This window comes from Drosophila novamexicana, unplaced genomic scaffold (assembly GCF_003285875.2).
Source record: "Drosophila novamexicana strain 15010-1031.04,08,12 unplaced genomic scaffold, DnovRS2.1 tig00000009-arrow-pilon, whole genome shotgun sequence".
NCBI classification, from domain to species: domain Eukaryota; kingdom Metazoa; phylum Arthropoda; class Insecta; order Diptera; family Drosophilidae; genus Drosophila; species Drosophila novamexicana.
The window spans coordinates 1,459,092-1,477,702 of NW_020824766.1; the positions used below are offsets into that span (position 1 = coordinate 1,459,092).

Below are 18,611 nucleotides of genomic sequence, written 5' to 3' on the forward strand. Positions count from 1 at the left end.
CTATGCCATCTACTTATTGGTCTATGCAATTTGAATACCGCACTGGAGGTGGCAGACCATTGTCAATATGAATTACTGTGCGAGTTATTAGCATTGATGACAGAGTTAAGGAACCATGAATTCATTTGAGTACTGCCGGCATAAAGGATACATTTATCACGCAATCTAAATATGATTCTTGATTCGATCTCAAGCAATACGATAATATCGTTAAAAATGGTTTGACTAGCTCGTTTACCCATCGAATAAAATGCAATTTATCATTTCATTTTAATTAATTCAAGTTTTATTTTGCATATTTATATATAATTATTTTATGCTTAAATTTAAATTACTTTAGGTTATAATCAACCATTTGGCTGTTTGCTCTGTAAAGATTTCTATTGTATTCTTGTACTATGTTCATGCTCGTGACACGAAAATGTTTTTGGTTCATTGTTCGAAATACTCGTAGTCTTAGGAATATTGCTTATGTTAATGGACCTAGAACTGAAATTGACACACACATACATACACGAACACCAACTTACATTTAACAGCAAAATAATTATACAAAAATATATGTATTTATAAATATATATTTTTTATAATATTTTCATAACTATTTGCTAAGTTAAGAAGCCAACTACCTAAAAGTGAAATCGATGCGATTTGTTTCGTCGTCGTATTTGTAAATAGACACCAAGAGAGTTTTGTAAAAGTTGGTATTATGAACTTAAACTAATCTAAATACATAATTATTAGTTCTAGTATTAGTAGAAAATTGGACTTAAATTTAGGTTCGTATCTGTATGAAAACTAGCTGCTGCTTGCACTGGGCCGACCATCTTGAAAAAACTTAATTAAACTAAACTAAACTAGGAAAATATTTATCATATTAATTAGTATTAATTTAGCTGCTTAAATAACTTTACCAAAATGAGCACTTAAAATATTTTTAGCAAAATTATTTATCACATTTGCGCTTATCCAAACATTTTAATCAGCCTTCACTAGAATTTTCTGCTCAGCGACGGCAAAACTCAGATTAACTTGTCCAGAATTTAAATGTTACTCAAAATGATCAAATTGTTTTTTTTTTTGTTTTTTCTCTTCTTATTTTTTGAGATTTTTGCAAATCGCTCACATAAATTTCTCTCCATTTCTCTCTCCCTAGTTAGTTTAGGGAGCGCTAGTTCTCACCAACGAAAAGTAATCACAAGTTGCGCTTAGGAGCCATCAGCCTCGTGTTGGGGCCTTGAATTTGTAGTTGTTGTTGTCGATTGTGTCGGTTGTTTTCATCAAGTTAGTTTTACTGCGCTTGCGGCTGAATCTGCACGGTGGCTGTCAGTTTGGTGGACTTGCCCGCCTGTTGTTGCTTCTTGTGCTGCAGATAGAATTGCTTGAGCACTTTGCACATGGCCAGAGCGAGCATTTTCCAGGCCAGCAACTGCTCCTCCGTGCTAGGTGGCGTCACAGTTTCAGTGGTTGTCGTTTGACTGTTACTTGTTGCTCCCGATGGCGCCTCGTAGTCCACCTGATCGAAGCCTGCATCGCTGGCATAGGCAGGACCATCCACCTGATCGCCGTCGGTAATTTGGCTGGACTCTAAGGTAGTCGCAGCCGCCGCTGATGCTGTCGCGTCAGCCTCATCTTCGTAGAAGGGAATAGCCATGGCAATGGATTACGTCAAATTTCACTTGGCTCTACTTTCTGGCACTTCTCAATTGGATCCTGTGCGTGTGTTCGGATTGCTGTAACGCACTCGGGGCGAGCTATCGTTCGACTGACTCGCACGGCGGCATGGCAAGCGTATTTATACCCGGGAAATGCTGCTGACACTCGTGACGGCGGCAGCAACAAGCCGACAAAGGGACGACAACCCACCACCACAGCCCTAATCCAATGCCAGGCGCCCACCCCCCAAGAACAGCACACACACAGAGTGAGAGAGAAAGAAAGAGAGAATCTGCTCAATTCTCACGTGCACTTCCGTAAGGACTCTTTCTCTCTCATTCACGTTCTCTCACTCTCTGGTTACGCTCTCTCCTCTGACTTCTCGATGTGTCGTAATGTCAGCTCCTTTTTGACTAGTCGACTGCATCACGTGCTGTGAACGATTTCTCTGGTTCACACTTGTGGCATGTTACGCTAACGTTATACGTTATGCATTACGTTGCTTCTTACGTACTTCGAACTGTTCCCCAGTCTCGTGCGAGTCGCGAGGGGTAGTTGTTCATTCGGTATTCGAATATTCGAGCTGTGTTTTGACTTTATTCGAATTTGCTCTTGCTTCTGCTACTCCTCGAGTTTCCTTTGATTTTTTGGTGTCCTTGACCAAATTCCTGAGCTTTGTTTTCTGGCTCGACTATGCGAGAAATATGCGAGGTCTGGGCTTAGTTGCTCTATGCTTGCAGGAATTTTTCACACATGCTTTTCTTGTTCTTGGTTGGGCTTGGTGTGTGTAAGGAAAGGCGTCTATAGCTGTTTGTGCTTGGCATACTCATCTTTCCTAAAAAGGAAATCCCTGCTTATTTCGTTAAGCAGGATGCTTTATATGTTTGCAATAATATTTGAATATATAGTCAGGTTAAAAATCATTTTTCATTTTTATAACTTGCTTCCCCTCGTTAGGCACCTTCAGCAGCTCATTCAATTTTAACTATTTTACATATTTTTACAACCGCAAAACAATCAGGCAGCATTTCCACGTCACATGCCACGAATATTTTATATTAAAAAGGAGTGTTCGCGTCTTCTTCTTCTTCAGCTCTTCAGAATCTCCACGCTAGTACACACCACGCCCTAACCAAATCAATTCCACAAATCAACATAATCAACTTCTCGCCGTAAGACCACACATAATGCACTCGGTGTCGTTTGGCGAATTTTCTTTTCTTTTCTTTTCGTGGCCAAAAGAAAATAAGTGCCGTAAAAAAATGTAAAAACTTTTTTTATAGTTGCTGCATAAAAAATGTAAAATAAAATGCGGCGAAATGGCTTAAAAACTCTAAAGGTACAACAAAAGAAAATGACTCTGGGCAGATGGCGGGAAAAGGGTCAACAAAGGGCAGCCAGCTGGGCAGGTCCTGATAATGACATAATATGATGAGCTAGCGCCAACCTCAAAATCCAAATCAAAACCCATGATCTAATTTGCTGAACCCTACAAACAGATTTCAGCTGAAGTCCCATTGTCTTTGGCATCTCGTATCACTTACCTGAGATGCGGGGCATGGGCAATCGGGAGCGAACAAATAGCTGGCGAAAAGGAATGCAGAAATGCTCAAAAGCAAAACAAAGAAGAAATTGTTTTCGCTTAAAAGAACATTCAAATGGAAATGTTCTGCTTGGCTCAACACAAACAACAAGTGCAGGCAAACAAACTGCATTTATTTAGTTAACAAAAAGAAAAAAATAAAGAAAAAAGGAAAAACACACCGAAGGAAAGAATATACCATTTGAGTACCTCGATAGAACGTCAGACATACAGACAATGCATAAAAGTGAAGTGCGCCCGGGCATGTGGAGAGGGTGGCAAGTGGAATACAAGTGCAAGCAGACATTTAGGTAGATTGTCGTACTTGGAATACACTACAATTAAATTTAATAAATTTAACCTTTAAAAACAAGTTGCAACAAAAAAAAAAACACTTAGCGGCAAGCTTAGTGTTAAGGCTTAAATAGCTGAATTTTCTTTTTTTATAATTCTCAAACAGTTTAAGCTTAGCGAGAATCGTAAGCTGACGTTTAAACTGTTTGGGAATTGTAAGCAAAATAACATTAAGCACTCTCTGAGCTAGTTTTAACATAATGTTATAAGTTTTTCTTTATTGTTTACCTGTTCCATACACAGTCATCTAACGAATTTGCCACTTGAGCAGACTCTCATGTTTTATAGTGTACATATGGAAAAGTAAAAAGTGTAGCATAAAAAGCAGCGTCGACGTCGTCGTCGTCGCCTGGCGCACTTTGTTGCCTTCTGGCTGTCAGATTGATATTAAATTATATACCTTATTATCATTTCGCTGTAGCTGCTGCTGCTGTTACTGCTGTTGTTGCTCCTGCTCTTCAAATATCGGATGGTAGCAACACATGTGGGCGTGGCACTTGCTAAAGCCATGTTTATTTACAGCTGGCAACAATTGTTGCTACGATGTAAAATGAATGCACTTTGCTGGTTGCCAGGTTCACTCCTCAAGTCAAAGTCAACGGCACACTTCACATGTGGCTGCTGCTGCTCGGTTGCATTTGTTGTGTAAATTGTTGTTATTTTTCAACAACAGTGAAACAAGACACACACACACAAACCGACTCATCGACAGACAACAACAGCAGCGCTTCGTCCTCGTAATATGCTTGATGGCTGCGCGCCCAAGTGACATTAAATGGCTACCATTTTGGGTTGAGTTTGAGTTGCAGTTGGTTTTGGATCGGGATTGGGGTTTGGGTTTGGGTTTGGCTTCGGATTCGGTGCGCCTGGCTGCGCTCATAAAAGTGGCTCAAGTGGCGAGAAGCTTTAAGGCAAAGCTGAAAGCATTTTAAAGCCCTTGTCCTGCTATTGTTGCAGATATATATATACACATATATGTATATAAAATATTTATTTTTAGTTATTTACGTTTATGCACTTTTTATAATGGTTATCAAAATAAATTGAAGTAACGTATCTTCGATACCAAATAAATAGGATTAAAGCTTTGATTATTTTCACAGCAGCGTTTATTTTATTTGTTGTTTGCTTTTATGACCTGCACAGAGAATATTTCACTTGAGTATTCTCTGATTGGCTTTGGGCAGGGCTTAAAAGTGGCTCTTGGCAAACTATTAAGCTTTAAAGTCTTTTATTGTAAATAGTTTTTGTTATTTATATTTTGTTACAGGTTTTCCGCTTACAGCCAGAATTGGAGAACGCCGAATGTACTTTAATTAATGTTCGGGCAAATCGTGTTCTCTTCAACAAATCCTGATTAGCCCCAAACTCAAAGAACGTAGCGCATTGCTAATCGTCCCCAGCAACCAAACCAAAAGTGAGCCCACTAATTAACAAATTGATTTATGGAAATTAAAATGACAAATCTCCAGGGATCTTCATAGACGTATCGGGGTAAAAACTCATATGCAAATTTTGTGCCAAAACAACAACTACAACCCTTCAAAGTTGGCCAAAAAACTTGACTTTGCGGTTCGACTGAGTCCACTAACGAACAAACATCCACCAGAGGACAGAGGGCTAGAGACCTTAAACCATAGACAGACATTTAATTAAGGTGTCTTCATGGCAACAACAACAACAATAAGTTGATTCGAGTGGTAAATGAGTCTAATTAATAACGAAGCATTTGCCACATAATTCATGCGAATTGGAAAGCTGATGATGCTTCGCTAAAAAAGTTTGTGGTTTGAGTAATAAATTTTAAAGCCGCCTGTCAGTTTGGCCAATTGAGTTACCCAGTTAGCATTTAGGATTTGTATATTGTTTGGTGTATTTTTTACTGGTCACATTTGGTCAACCTTCTTTTTAGGACTATTTTTCTGATTTTTCTTGTGTAATTTTGTTGTTCTGCTAAACTTGATGACTTAAGTCCGGTGTCTGGCTTGAAATTTATGGCCTAGACGATATGTTTTTGGGTTGCGTCGTAATTTATGCAAATTGTTGCCTTTTCTTCGCTCTCACACTACAGCCACTGGAGGCAGTCGCAATTAATTCTGGCAGCCAGTTGTCGTCCTGGCGGCAGTTCAATCATATCCTTAATCCCATAGGTTTTCGAGTGATGTTCGCTATTGTTTTCTTGTGCTTTTGCTTGTTCTTGTTCTTGGTCCCAGACAGGCCATCGAAGTCGGCGTTAGCATACATCATCAAGTTGTCTTTTGTTGTCTTTGGGGTTTCATTATAATCGAATTTGAGCGATAAACTTTACAATGTCCGTTTCCTGGCTCGTAATTTACATGTCCTGCCACTTTTTGGCGTGCCCAAACTAAACTAAATAAACATTTTTGTGCCCAACAGCAACAAAACATCAAAAGCATATAATTTATGGTTCGTTAGGTCAAGGATTCTGGCCAGCAGCAGGACGAGCAGCCTGTCAGCAAGTCAAGCTACAAGCCTTGCTCTTTATCTGAGTGATGCTAGTGTTAGTGCTGCCCCCGGGGCCAGGACACTTTTAGCTGTTGCTCCTTGGCTCTTATGCAAATCGCCCCTTACATCATCCTTTCTCTCTCTCCCCAGCCATGTGTCGAAAACTTGCGTATTCATCTTCGTCAGTTCTTAGTGCTTGGCCGTTTTGGTTTCGCTCTGGTATTTACTTGGTACATCTTGGATGAGGTGTTGGTTTAACTATTAAATGGAAATTATACAAAGCCAGCGCCCAAGGATCAAGCCGGCCAGCAATAACATCCTTTTGATTTGCCAGCAACCGCACGCAACCCACATCCAGCAACTGTGGGAAAACTGTGTCCGATCACATGTGAGTCGAGATGAAATTTATGTGGGCAGCTCTGGGAATACCAGACCATAAAAAAGGGACAGCAAGTTTCAAGAAAGTGCGCGATTAGTGACTGTAAAACTCGAGCTTCGTTGGGGGAGCTGACGGCCAATACAAAAGGCAGCCAAATTTGAATGAATGACCCGACGTTCGCATGAATAGAGGGCTGTTAGCATGGCCAGGACAGGAGTCGATGTATGTGTGGCATTTCAATGGTGGTCAAATAAGCATAAAAGGCGACAAAAGTGGCACTTGGCCATGTTAAGACTTTTCGCTTACTTTTTTGAAAGGTTCCTTTGAGTGGACCTTAAGAACGGGACTTAGTCGGATTGTTGCTTCGAAAGATACTTTAAAATGTTTTGCTACTTGTTACTTAAATGATATAATGCATTTTGGGGGTTGTTTGTTTACTTGTTTATAGGGTTTGCTGCCATGTCTAACTGCCGATTTGGGGCTTGTTCTCAATGTTCTCAGCCATAGAGTTCAAAAATTTCATATTAAATGTTTTATGACCAGACCAGAGCCACTTTTTGAATTGTTGCCAGTCATCGTGTGTATTTTTATTGTAAGCTCTGCATTTAATTTAAATTATATAACAGAAACACTTTTTATATGCATGCCAGCATTTACTTCTTGCCATTTATCCTATGAGCCGTTTCCAATCTAAGTATCCACTTAGATACTCTCGTATATAGAGCATAATTAATTCTTTAATGCGAATGTAACAGTTTCTTGTTTTAAAGCAACTTCTTCAGTTTAGATCGACATAAATTTAAGTAGTGAAACATTCGTATCTAAAATCTTCATAGAATTTAATAAATTACTCTAAATAAGCTTGTTAGAGCATTTAATCGTCGCTGTTTGCTGCAACAATTTGTCTTTTTTTCCATTGCCTGCCCATTCAAAGTAAAAAGGCGACATTAAAATTATTTTTTATCGTCATTTTATTTGCAATTTTACTTTTTAATTTTTCTTCCACCGAGGGTTGGCCACATTGTACGATTGCGAATATTGGCTTTGGCAAAAACGTTTCCCATTTTTTCTTTTTTTACGATTGAAAAATATTTTAGTTTATTTGTATCTTTTTATTGAACATTGTAAAAAGTATTTTTCTCATTTATCTCTGCTCGTTTAATTTTTAATATGAAACGCGCCAATTTCTAAGAGTTTTTATAAAACGTTTTTTAATATGCCACATAAATTCTGAAGGATTTCGGCATTGAGTGATTGAAATTTATTGGCACAGCGCTTAGCAATCGGAACAAAAATAAGAATAACCTGATGCCAAACATCAAATAAATTCAGTGCCCATAAAATTGTCTACGCCAAATCCATCTAATATATCAAATCAACCTTAGCTGACTGCAGACTGCATCCCCCACATGTGTGTGTGTGTGTGTGTGCGAGTACTAGAGAAGGTAAATACTCTCTGTTCACAAATCGGCAGAGGGCGTACATATTTGACTACCAATTATGAGCAATTGCCTGCTCGACAGAGACGACATGTTCCCCATATTTTTCGGAGAAAAAAACTCATGATAATTTATCGCACATGCCTACACGTTGTCTGGCGTGCCACATACGTGAAAATACATATGCATGTGAGTACCCACATTTTCCTGTGTTAGAAGTCGCATATTCATATTCATATTTCATATGCATGGCCTTTATCCCTTTTTGGCTGGGCGATGATTTGCAGCCGCTGCCACTAAATCAAGCATGAAGCATTAGATCACAGTGCTTACTCCTTGGGCTTAAGCCACAGCGTGTCAGGATAATAAATGAATTGTTTATGGACTCGCCAAGTGCGCCAGAGTGTGTGAATGGAGTTGGCAAATCTGTCGAACATATTGCGCGTCCAATAACGCGGAAGTCAAAGTTGAGATAACATGTTATTCAAGACTTGGCTTTATATCTAAGATATCAGGATATAACCTTTCGTGCAAGAACTTAAATTTCAATTGTTAATTAAAGAGTATTCCCAAAAACTGTTACAAATACTGTTCGGTTGACAACATGACAACACCCTAATTAACATAACTCTGTTGACTGTGAAAGCCTCATAACAGAATGAGTGAACGTTAAATTTAACATTGTCGGTTTGTGGAATTACTTATTAATTCATCCTTATAAATATAATATTAATTACAATTCAGTTGACTGACTGAGGGATTGACTGATTGACGGGCTGACCATGGGCGCTGTATTGGACCCATGAAAAGCGTGCAATTCATTGGCTTTTAATGGAAATGTTCATGAAATTCAATGCCTGGCCAGTCCCAGGAATCGGAGCTCTCGGCTGTAAATGTCTGTCAATTGTCAGGCGTTTGTTGTTGCTTCTCGGTTGTTTGTTGTTTGCTGTCATTGTTGCTGTTGTTGTAATTGTTGTTGTTGTTGTTGTTGTTGTTGTTGGTGGCCACACGCCGGCAGAGCCCTCAATTAAAATGGGCGCCGGCAAGGAGGTTTAAATAAAAGAAAAGAGTTCAATTGATGGCTGACATATTCCTTTGTTTGGGGCGGTCATGCAAATTGTCGAAATATTTTCAACTGACCAACAATTGAGTGGTGGCCAACCCAAACCAACCCCCTCCACCAACAGCCGCCCACACGTCCCACCTTTCATGTTGTTGTGATTGGTTTTGTCTAATGGAACTCGAGCGTGGCAACAATTTCATTGAATTGGATTTCAATATACGAGAACCTGGCACAAAGGCAAGAGCCGCGTTACTTTTTGATTTTGATTTTTTTTTTTTTTTTTTTTTTTTGCTCCTCACCCTGTCTGCTTCTTTCTGTGGAACACAACACAATTCGTTGGTCATTAAAAGGGACACGTGCATTGAAGCACGTGACTGAGGCCAGGTTCTCGGCATGGAGCTGGACGCGCTTTTGTTTTCACTTGCCGTATAAACTTACCCAAAATATTTCTCGATTCCACGTTTGTTTTGTTTGTTCGCCGGTTGCGGGGATGTGCTGTTGCGGGAGTGCTGCTTGAGAAATGCGCTTTACAACAGCGAGTGTAAATATTTGAGCCCAACTTGACACAATGCGAAGCATTTTTCGCTTAATTTTTGTACAAATACATTTATTATGTTGCGGCTTGGCCCCGTTCGGGTTCGAGTCCTTTCATTTCCGGCGTGTGACCATCATGTTAATTTGTTATTAATTGTCTGCACCGCTCTTATGTTTGTTATTTGTAGGCGTTCCTATCAGCCGCTGGCCGGTTGATTTTTGTTTTGATTTCGGTGAGCTGTGACAGTTTTTGGTAATGTGAGCTGTGCTTTTGAATGGCAGCATTTGAACATAGGCGTGGGATAGTAAATATCCATATTGATTGTGATGGATAAGTCCTTGTAATGATACCTTAACAGTTATATATATTAGAAAGTCACACACAGGAAACAAATTCTACACACTCCTTCATTCTTACTCACTCTTCGAAATAGCTTGTTTCCCACCCGTCGTCTTCAATTTGATGCGGCGCTGTCAGAATTGTTTGAAGCAATTTCCAACATGCAGGCGCATCGAATTTCGACCGACTTGCATAAATTATAAAATTATTCTAAAATTGTGAATGCCTGCAGTTTAATCATCATCAGACACACGACTAGAACGTAATCCTTTTGAGTGCAGATCGAGCGAGAAAGGGTTAACACTCGTTTTTTTTGTCTGCCCTGGCGCGGGCGTGAAAAAAGCGCAACAACCACAACACATTCAGGGAGCAGAGTATGGATTCTCGCCCACTTGCTAACGGCTGCTGCTGTTTTGAAGTGTTGGGCTTGGGCTGCTTTGCCATCAATGTCAGTCATAAATTCATCATGGAAATCTGTTTTGGGTTCGTGCGGTCACGTGACTGTGTTAGATAATGCCTGACATAAAGTTTATTAATTGCTTAAATTAAAGAGAGATCCCACTAGGGTTGCGCGCGGCATATATTGCCTAAGCTGCGGAGTGTGAATAAGATTGTTGCCCCAACAACAGCAGAGGCAACAAAAACTATTACCAATTAAGTTAATTGCGTAATTTTCAATATGCACTAATCGCCGCAGGACATCACAACAGAGAGAAGCTAAACACAAACCTTGACATATGCGAAGGTTGTACCAAAAGTTTATAAATAAAATATTTGCATATACAAATTATTTTATCTGAAGTCCTTATTTTTAAAGGGAATTAGCCTTCTAAATTTAAGAACTTTTCGAGTTTTTCTTACAGAACAGTATGCTGTCAGTGTGAATCGTAATTCTTGCACACTCGCTTTGCCTTTCTGTGCGATTCTCGTGAACTCAAGATACGTGTCTTTATTTTGCTGTCTGAGTGATGTGCGTATTAGTGCTATTTAGAAACTTACAGCTTTCATGCAATATACGATGTATATAAATACATTGAGATATTCAACTGAAACATCCCTCGTGGTTAGCATAGCGTAGCCTGAACAAATGTGTGTTCGGGTTGCTTATATAAATTCAGCATCATCATGACAATGTCAGGAGCAGCTTAAACAAATATAAATCCTTGTGCTAAACACATGCCAAACTTTTTTTGGGGGGGTAGCGGGGGCCACAGGACAAAGGACATTGCGCAACAAAGCACTCGACTAGCTCGCTTCATGCGCAGACACACAAAAACAAATAATTACAAGTAAAAATCGCTGGCAGGATAATGGCGCATAATGATGAGCAGGATGGCAGCTCACCAGACGCTCCCAGCCGGCAATTAAGCATTTTCAATAAAATTTACACCTGAGCTCATTTTAATTGAGTTGCAGCCAGGGCCACTCGAAACGAAACCAGACGATCCGATTCGATTCAAAGTGAGGACATGTCTAGTGCCAGAAATCCGCCCGACCCCACATTGGCAAGTAGAACAGAAAGATAAACTTGTTTTTCTGCTCGACTCCCCATCTAATTGCCCGGGCATGTTGTAAAGTTGAAGTTCTTTGGCTGCCTGCTGCTTTCTACTTATTTCAATTGATTCCTGCTTCAATGTAGTGGAATTGATTTGTGGACGAGTGGCCACGCCTCCATCAACAAATTAGTTGCCATAAATAAGAAAAAAATGGCAAATTGCGCGAGCCAAGCGGACAAGTGAAACATTTTTTAAAATTTGCATAGATGCAAAGAAAAAGTTGTCGAGAGAGGTGGAAATTTGCATATTACCCAAATATTGCTGAGATATTATTATTCGACTACCCTAAACGTAGAGGGGCATATTTGTTGCTTTAAGCTGATTTTTCCAAATTTTTTATTTTAAATATATCTCATGTTCTATAAAATAGTCTTAAGCTGTTAATTAAGAACATTTTTGAGTTAAATATTTTACATTTTGAATTGTTTGGAATTTGTTGTTAACAAAAGATAGAAACTTTTTATGCAGCACAGGGAATGTGGACTATATAATCAAAGACTAATAAAGAGTATTCCCATGTCTTATATTGACAAAACCTTTTCCATTTTTTGTCACTCTTATGACAACGCCAAATTCTTGCCGCAATAAACATAAATTGGCACAGGCAGCGCCCTAAACCCTCATGCCACATTCTGCCAGCCCTTGGCCAACGCAACCCCGGACAGAACTACCGAAATTGCCAATAATTTTGAGCCCTTGTCGCACTGCCAGCCCGTCTAAAGGATATGGCCCATAAATGTAGCGCATGCAAATTTGCTGCCTGATTTGTTCATTTTGTTTCTATTTTCGCTTTGGCGATTTTTTTTTTTTTTTTTTTTTTTTTTTTTTTTTGCCCTTCCACTTGGCAGGGATTCCGCTCACGGGTCGCATTGCATTCCTCAAATAATTGCAATGAAACATCCTCTGGAACTTGTCGAGGTGGTGGCTATCAGTGGCCCCGGCGTCACCCCTGGTGAGTCCTGGCGCGTCCTGGCATGTGTGTGCCGCCTGCCTTTGGTTATGGTAATTTCTTTTATATATTTTTTTCCATTCTCTTTTCTGAGCCTGTCTGTTTGTATTATTAGCATTTGACTCTTGATTGAGTCTAATATTACAGCAAATTGCTGGCAAATTGGAAACGAAAGCGTTTTGAAATACCAAATCAAAGAGGAACCGTTCAGTAAATATGCAAGTGCTAAAATGACAATCACATGGCAGAGTACAAACTGATATGCAAATATTCGACTATCTCTACTTAAGCTTATTACTTCGATAATTCTTTAGTCAATGTTTTATGTTTCCATCGTGTTTTTCCAGATTTTTATGCGACAGATAGATTGAGACTCAATAGTACTTAAAATATTAATTATTTGCAAAAAAACTCAAGACCAATGCGATTTTATATATAGAGAACTACAAATGAGAATTATTGAATATAAAATCTTTCACGATGTACATTTTATTAAGTACGAATCTAAAAATTTAGCTTATTGATTTTTTTGTTATAATTGTATTTTATTATTTCAAAAATTCTTGTCTATTTGTGATTTGCTTCAACTAGTTGGCCTTGCCTGGTTTAAGCAGCTGCTGTTCATTTTAAATTTTTAGTTGTAATTTTTTCCATTTTTCTAAAGCAATTAAATTACAGCTATTGGACCCAAGTAGTCCCTTGTTTCTGTCAGTCGTTCAATTAAATTCAACGTCGGTTTAATTATATTTTTTAACAAATTTTAATAAGGCACCTCAAAGGCTCACGCCACATTTTTAAACAGAGCGCTGCAAAAAATTTTGTTAACAACTTCAATTAAATTATCAACTTGCAGCACGACCGCTGGGCGGCATTTAATTACGAATGCGAAAAAAATAAATATATATATAAAAAAAAATTGGCTAGGGCAAAAGTTTTTGGCCGCGCGGGCTTAACTCAATTTAACTGTGAAAACTTTTGCCAGCTCGACGGCTCGTTGGGCCCGCTCCAGGACGCTGCGTTGTCGCTGGCTACGGCATTAAAAATGCTGGCAACGCTTAACGCGGCTTAATTGTGGTCACAGGTGTCGAGGGCAACATTTTTATCGTTCTGTTCACAGCTTACAAATAAAAAAGTTGGCCCGCTATTATTGGGTAGATTGCACGAATGTCGGTGGGGTTTTTTTTTAGGTGGAATCCTTAACGGGTGGGTTTTGTCTTTGCTTTCAGCTCATTTCGCTTAAGACAATTTTTATGACCTTTACGACGACTGTGTTTGCAGAGCCCATTGAAATGGCTTTGATTTGGCTGCCGTTCGTTGAGCATCTTGTAAAAATCTGCAATTTATATTTTGTTTGTTTAAGCCTCGTAAAAGCATGGCTTTGGGTAATTTGATAGCAGCCTTTGTTGCGGCAACCCTTTCGTTGATTCGCCAAAAATAAAAATGGAAAAAATAAGCATGGTGCACTTTTGAGCGTTTGCATATTTTAATTGCTTGAAATTTAATATTTTTTGCTTTCCTTATTTAATTCTAATTATTTTCGTATGCGCCAACAACTCGTATTAATTTGCTTTTTACTTTTTTTTTTTTATATCGAAAGCCAATTAAAAAATTTAATTTTTGCACTTTTGAAAATAGCTTTTGGCGTTGGTAATCCGATAGCCGCAATTAGCAGGCGAGAACGGCGAGATGAGAGTTTTAAGGCAATAAGCTGATTACCGAACAGATGATCCTGTTGAAGCTGCCGGCTGTCGGCATGGATGTGATGCGCATTATGAAAAATAATATGTCGACAATTAAATGATTATATGAGTACATAATAATGAAAATCTATATACTCAGTAATCAAGAGTTTTTAATAATATATTCTTTTGGGTATGGTATATTGTGTTTGTGTCTTCTTCCTATATAAGTTGATTGTTGGCGACATAGATTCTGTTAGTCTTCTATTCTCGTGTCTATCCAGACCTGTCTGGAATTGCGCTATGGTCTATTATGCAAAGATTTCAATGATTTCTCTACTGGGGATCTACTTAGGAAACGAGCACCCATTAAGCCGCATCAAGTTTTGATAAAGCTAATAAGGACACGTGACAACTTTTCAAAGATGTAAGCCAAACAATATTGTGGCTAATATATGTGTAATTAACTTAATCAGTTTTAAAAAATCGCTATCTGGCAATTTTAATTACATTTACACCTACCACAATAAGGTCGATCCAGCTTGACGACCCGAACCCCTGCCATTATCGAGAATCACTTGCGAATGCATATAGCTATTTATATTTATGAGCCGAGCTGTAGCCACGTACAGAGTTCCCTTCGTGTGTGTGTATTATAATTCAATAATGTGCAATGCACTGGCGCTTGCCTTTTTTAATTGCTTTTCAATAACATGACCGGCAGGTGGCAATATGTGGATTGGGGTTGTGGGCGTGGCATGAAGCTGATAAGCCGCAGGATAATCGCGCAGCCAACGTGTTAAAATGTTGAAAAATCCTGTGTGGGCTAAAATATTTACGAAGTGAATTAAAAACTGCACGCTAATGCAATTCGCTTGGACAGCGCTAATTTAAATTTTTGAGTAGCCACCGCCGCCACCGACAATGTGTGCAATAAAAGCGCAACTGACCGACAGCGACGCAGCGGCGCATGGTATGCAACAAATTGTTGCATGGCCCGAAAGCGCTTGCAACTAATGCGCCTGAGCTACCCCGTCTCTGTCACGTTTTGGACACAACAATGTTGTGTTAATGTTTACACATGTATAGAGTATGCATATGACACGACCACAATGCACAAGAGTCGCCCTCGCACGGCTCGTTGATTTGCCAAAAGCAGACAACATTTACTCCTCGAACAGCTCCTGCTCCTACTCCAGCTGCAGCTCCTGCTGCCCAAAGTCCACAGCCATTCAGTGCACAAAGTGCATCAGTTGCGCTGCGGTGCACTTTTGAGTGCAGCCCGTAAATGCAACGTCCTGCTGCCTGCCGGGTGTCGATAGCAACCTTAATTAAAATTAACATTTTTTGCACAAAACTTTACAGCCAGGACCGGCCAGAGATCAGGACACTAGCAGAATCTGTCCATTTGCCTAGGTCCCTTACATTGTCAGAGCCTGTTTGATTTTAGGCCAGAGTTAACTCAATTTGTTGCTGGCACGGGTACCATGTGGGGTTATTTACCAGCTGCCACACGTATTTCGATTGATTTTGATGATGGTTATTTAATTTGAAGCGTCAAGTGGGCGTTATTGATGCGGCTTAGAGTGCCAGAGAGCATGCCGAGAGTTGTCTAAAGAGTTTGTCAAAATGTAATTTGAGAATTATTTCCTCTCTATATATAAACTAACTGATAGCTTGAAAGGTAAAATACATTATGTGATATAGGTGAAATGCAGGAAGAAGTGGTTTTGGGTAATTCTACTCGCTAGCTTAGAGAAATTGCGAAGAATATGAATGAACTCGAAATGCTGTTAATTTTCCAATATCTTAATTTAAATTCATTTGAGGCGTGTTTCACACATTTCGTAAAATCCATTTCTGTTTGGAGGAAGTGAAGAAAAAAGATTTGGCTAAAACTCTAGGCTATAATTAATTTCTAAGGATCTGTATGAAAGTTTATATGAGAAGTGTTACACACGCAACCCTTAAGGGCGACTTCAAGCATATTTAGAAAGCTAAATTGAAATTCCACCACTTCGGAAAATGAAGGGAAAATTTTGTATGGAAAGTTTTCGTTTATCTTCCGATCCTCTTTTTAAATAAGTATAACTTGAGAGGAGTTCAAGTAAGTACGACTAGGCTTAAATGTTCCACTAGCGGAAAATGGTGGAAAATGTCTAATAGTTTAAGAAATAAGTTTGTAACGAGCAAGGCTAGGAAATATATGATGAGCAATGTGCACTTTAAGTCTTAAAGAGAAACTTATGTTATTGATATCAAAGACTATTTGATTATAAGCATGGGTATATACAAAAATATAACCTCTGTATTTATATAGCCATGTAGCTGCTCAGCGTACCACTCTACCATGGCCAGGGCATATTTACAGCCAGCTCATATTTCCATTTAGTTTATTTGACTTTTGGAAATGCATTTCCGTTGCACGAGCAGCCCCGGCGGCGCTGCTGGTTGCACGTTGCCTGCGCATGAGTAAATATCAATATTTACACCTTTAATTAAAAACGCTAACAAGGTTATTTAGTAGGTTTCAGGAGCGGGCCGCGGATGAAGCGAATGAAAATCAGCCACGAAGTCAGCCGTAGCCGAACAAGCGACGCGTCGTCGCTTCCTCGCCAAAAGCTTTTAAGCGAAAATCCCAAAATGAATATGGAAAATTTATTTTGCGGCTGCTCCTGCGCTTGTTTAACTTGGCCTGGCCCTAATGCCATGCGAGTGGGCGCAGTGTGGGGAATCGTGCAGCTTTTAGTTGGAGCTGGTGGGGAATCATATATATTATAATGGGTTTTATCCACAAAAAGATCAAACAGAATTCCTTTGTCATTTTTACGCCCTTTAATGTGTAATAAATCATAATTTCGAATGTTGATTCTGCTAATAGATTTTGGTTGGATTCCAATTCCAATATATTTTATTCTATGAACTGAACTTTGAAATTATTCAATTGTCTAAATGAAACCGAAACGAAAGCAAAACTGAATCATATTTAAAAAACAAAAAGAATTTGGTTTAAAGTAAAAAAGGGGGGGTGAGGGAGATCTAGCACCAAATAACTTAAAGCTTTTATAAATAGAAATTTCGGGCAGAGCTCAAACTAAAAAGTGGACATTTCTTTTCTTCATACATAAATGTATCCTTTACAAGTAGAGGGAAGCGCAGCTAGAATGTGTGTTTGAGTGACCTGATTACAGAGTATCTCCAGGTCGCTTGCCCTGACTTTTCATAGTCGATTCAATATCAAGTTAAAAGTAACAAAAGTATATATTATGTAAGTACATAAACCAGAAAATCTTAATGTGTAGTACATGCAGTCATTGTTAAAGGCGGTCCCCATGGACTCTTTGTCCATTTGGAGTGCATCTGTGTGTATCTAAAATTTTTGTCATAATGCACGTGCCCGGCCGCCCACATTGCAACACCCACTGAGTGGTGACATTAAAATCTGAACGCCGCCGCCTGCTGCATGTCGTTTAATTAAAAAATGCCCCAAAAGCATTTACCCAAACCCCCGACTCCAACTGTGCTGGGATCGCCGATTCCATGCAATTGATGCAATGGACTCATTGATGCAGCATCATTCACGATGTCGTCGTGTGTGCATTTTAATGAAAACGGAAACCAAATAATCAGACGGTGACGGTGACAATCTCTGGCGGGGATCAGGCCGCAATGGTCAAGCAATGGCAAATTAAACAAAGCCAAGGATTTCCATAATAATAATAATAATAAAAGTGCAGCTCTCGCGATGCGTATGAATTTAATGATTTAATCACACGCGCTGCCCCTGCGGCAAAAAAAAAATGCCACGCCTTGTTGACACTGCATGCGTGTCAAGAGAATTTGTCAAAAAATGCAAGTGGCTCAAGGGAAATAACCAAGTGGAATTTCACTGCCCACACCCTGACCCCCGATCCCCGACCCTTAGCAAACCGTTGCAGGGTTGCAGGCCGCGGGGCGTCCTCGTTGCATTCTGCAAAAATTATTGACTTGGGCCTTGCAACGAACGGGCTGTCAAATGCTGGCATGTGGTCAACATTTAAGTGTAATTAATGCCCGCGGCCAGTCGGAAGTTGCATCGCCAACGACGCACTTCCGCCCGGGCCAAAAATGCGCCCAATCTTCGTCAGCTCCAGCCAGCCACACGGTATCTATTTTGCATATATGAAAAGCAAATACTGCGCTTAATTTGATTAGAGCGAGATTCGTTGCAAATGCGTGTTGCGCCAGCCGAAGGCGTTGTTTTTGTTGCACTGTAGCTATCTTAAGGCGTGGGTGGATTGCACCCACATCCGTGAAAATGGGTAGAAAATGGTTGTATGATATTATTTTGGTTTACCCTGCGATCGATTTCAAGCACATTTTGAAAGATATATTCAACATGTCATTTAAGAAGTGAGAGTCAAGCTATTATTGGCATATCTAAAGTTCGCTCTGGCGGGACAAATTTCGAAAACTAATGTCCAAAATGTGGAGAAACTAACGAAGCCCAGAAAAATCCTTGTAAACACAAGCTGCAAAGACGCATAAGCTTAGCTAAAGCACAATTCAATTTCTTATTCTATGTCCATTGCAGACATTTTCATATCTTTCATCAGAAAATAATTAAACTTGATG

The 18,611-nt window shown here is 39.4% G+C and overlaps 1 protein-coding gene across 1 annotated transcript; it reads right to left on the minus strand.

The window, feature by feature from the left end:
* Window positions 1-705: 705 nt before the first annotated feature.
* LOC115768136 lies at window positions 706-1,807 on the minus strand. Its single transcript, XM_030712634.1, has one exon. It carries the CDS (start codon window positions 1,652-1,654, stop codon window positions 1,292-1,294), a length of 363 nt encoding a protein of 120 aa, XP_030568494.1. The 5' UTR covers window positions 1,655-1,807; the 3' UTR covers window positions 706-1,291.
* Window positions 1,808-18,611: the final 16,804 nt, after the last annotated feature.

What these genes read in the sequence shown, in the direction of transcription:
- LOC115768136 (XM_030712634.1), bottom strand. Translation starts at nt 1,654, where the DNA reads ATGGCTATTCCCTTCTACGAAGATGAGGCTGACGCGACAGCATCAGCG.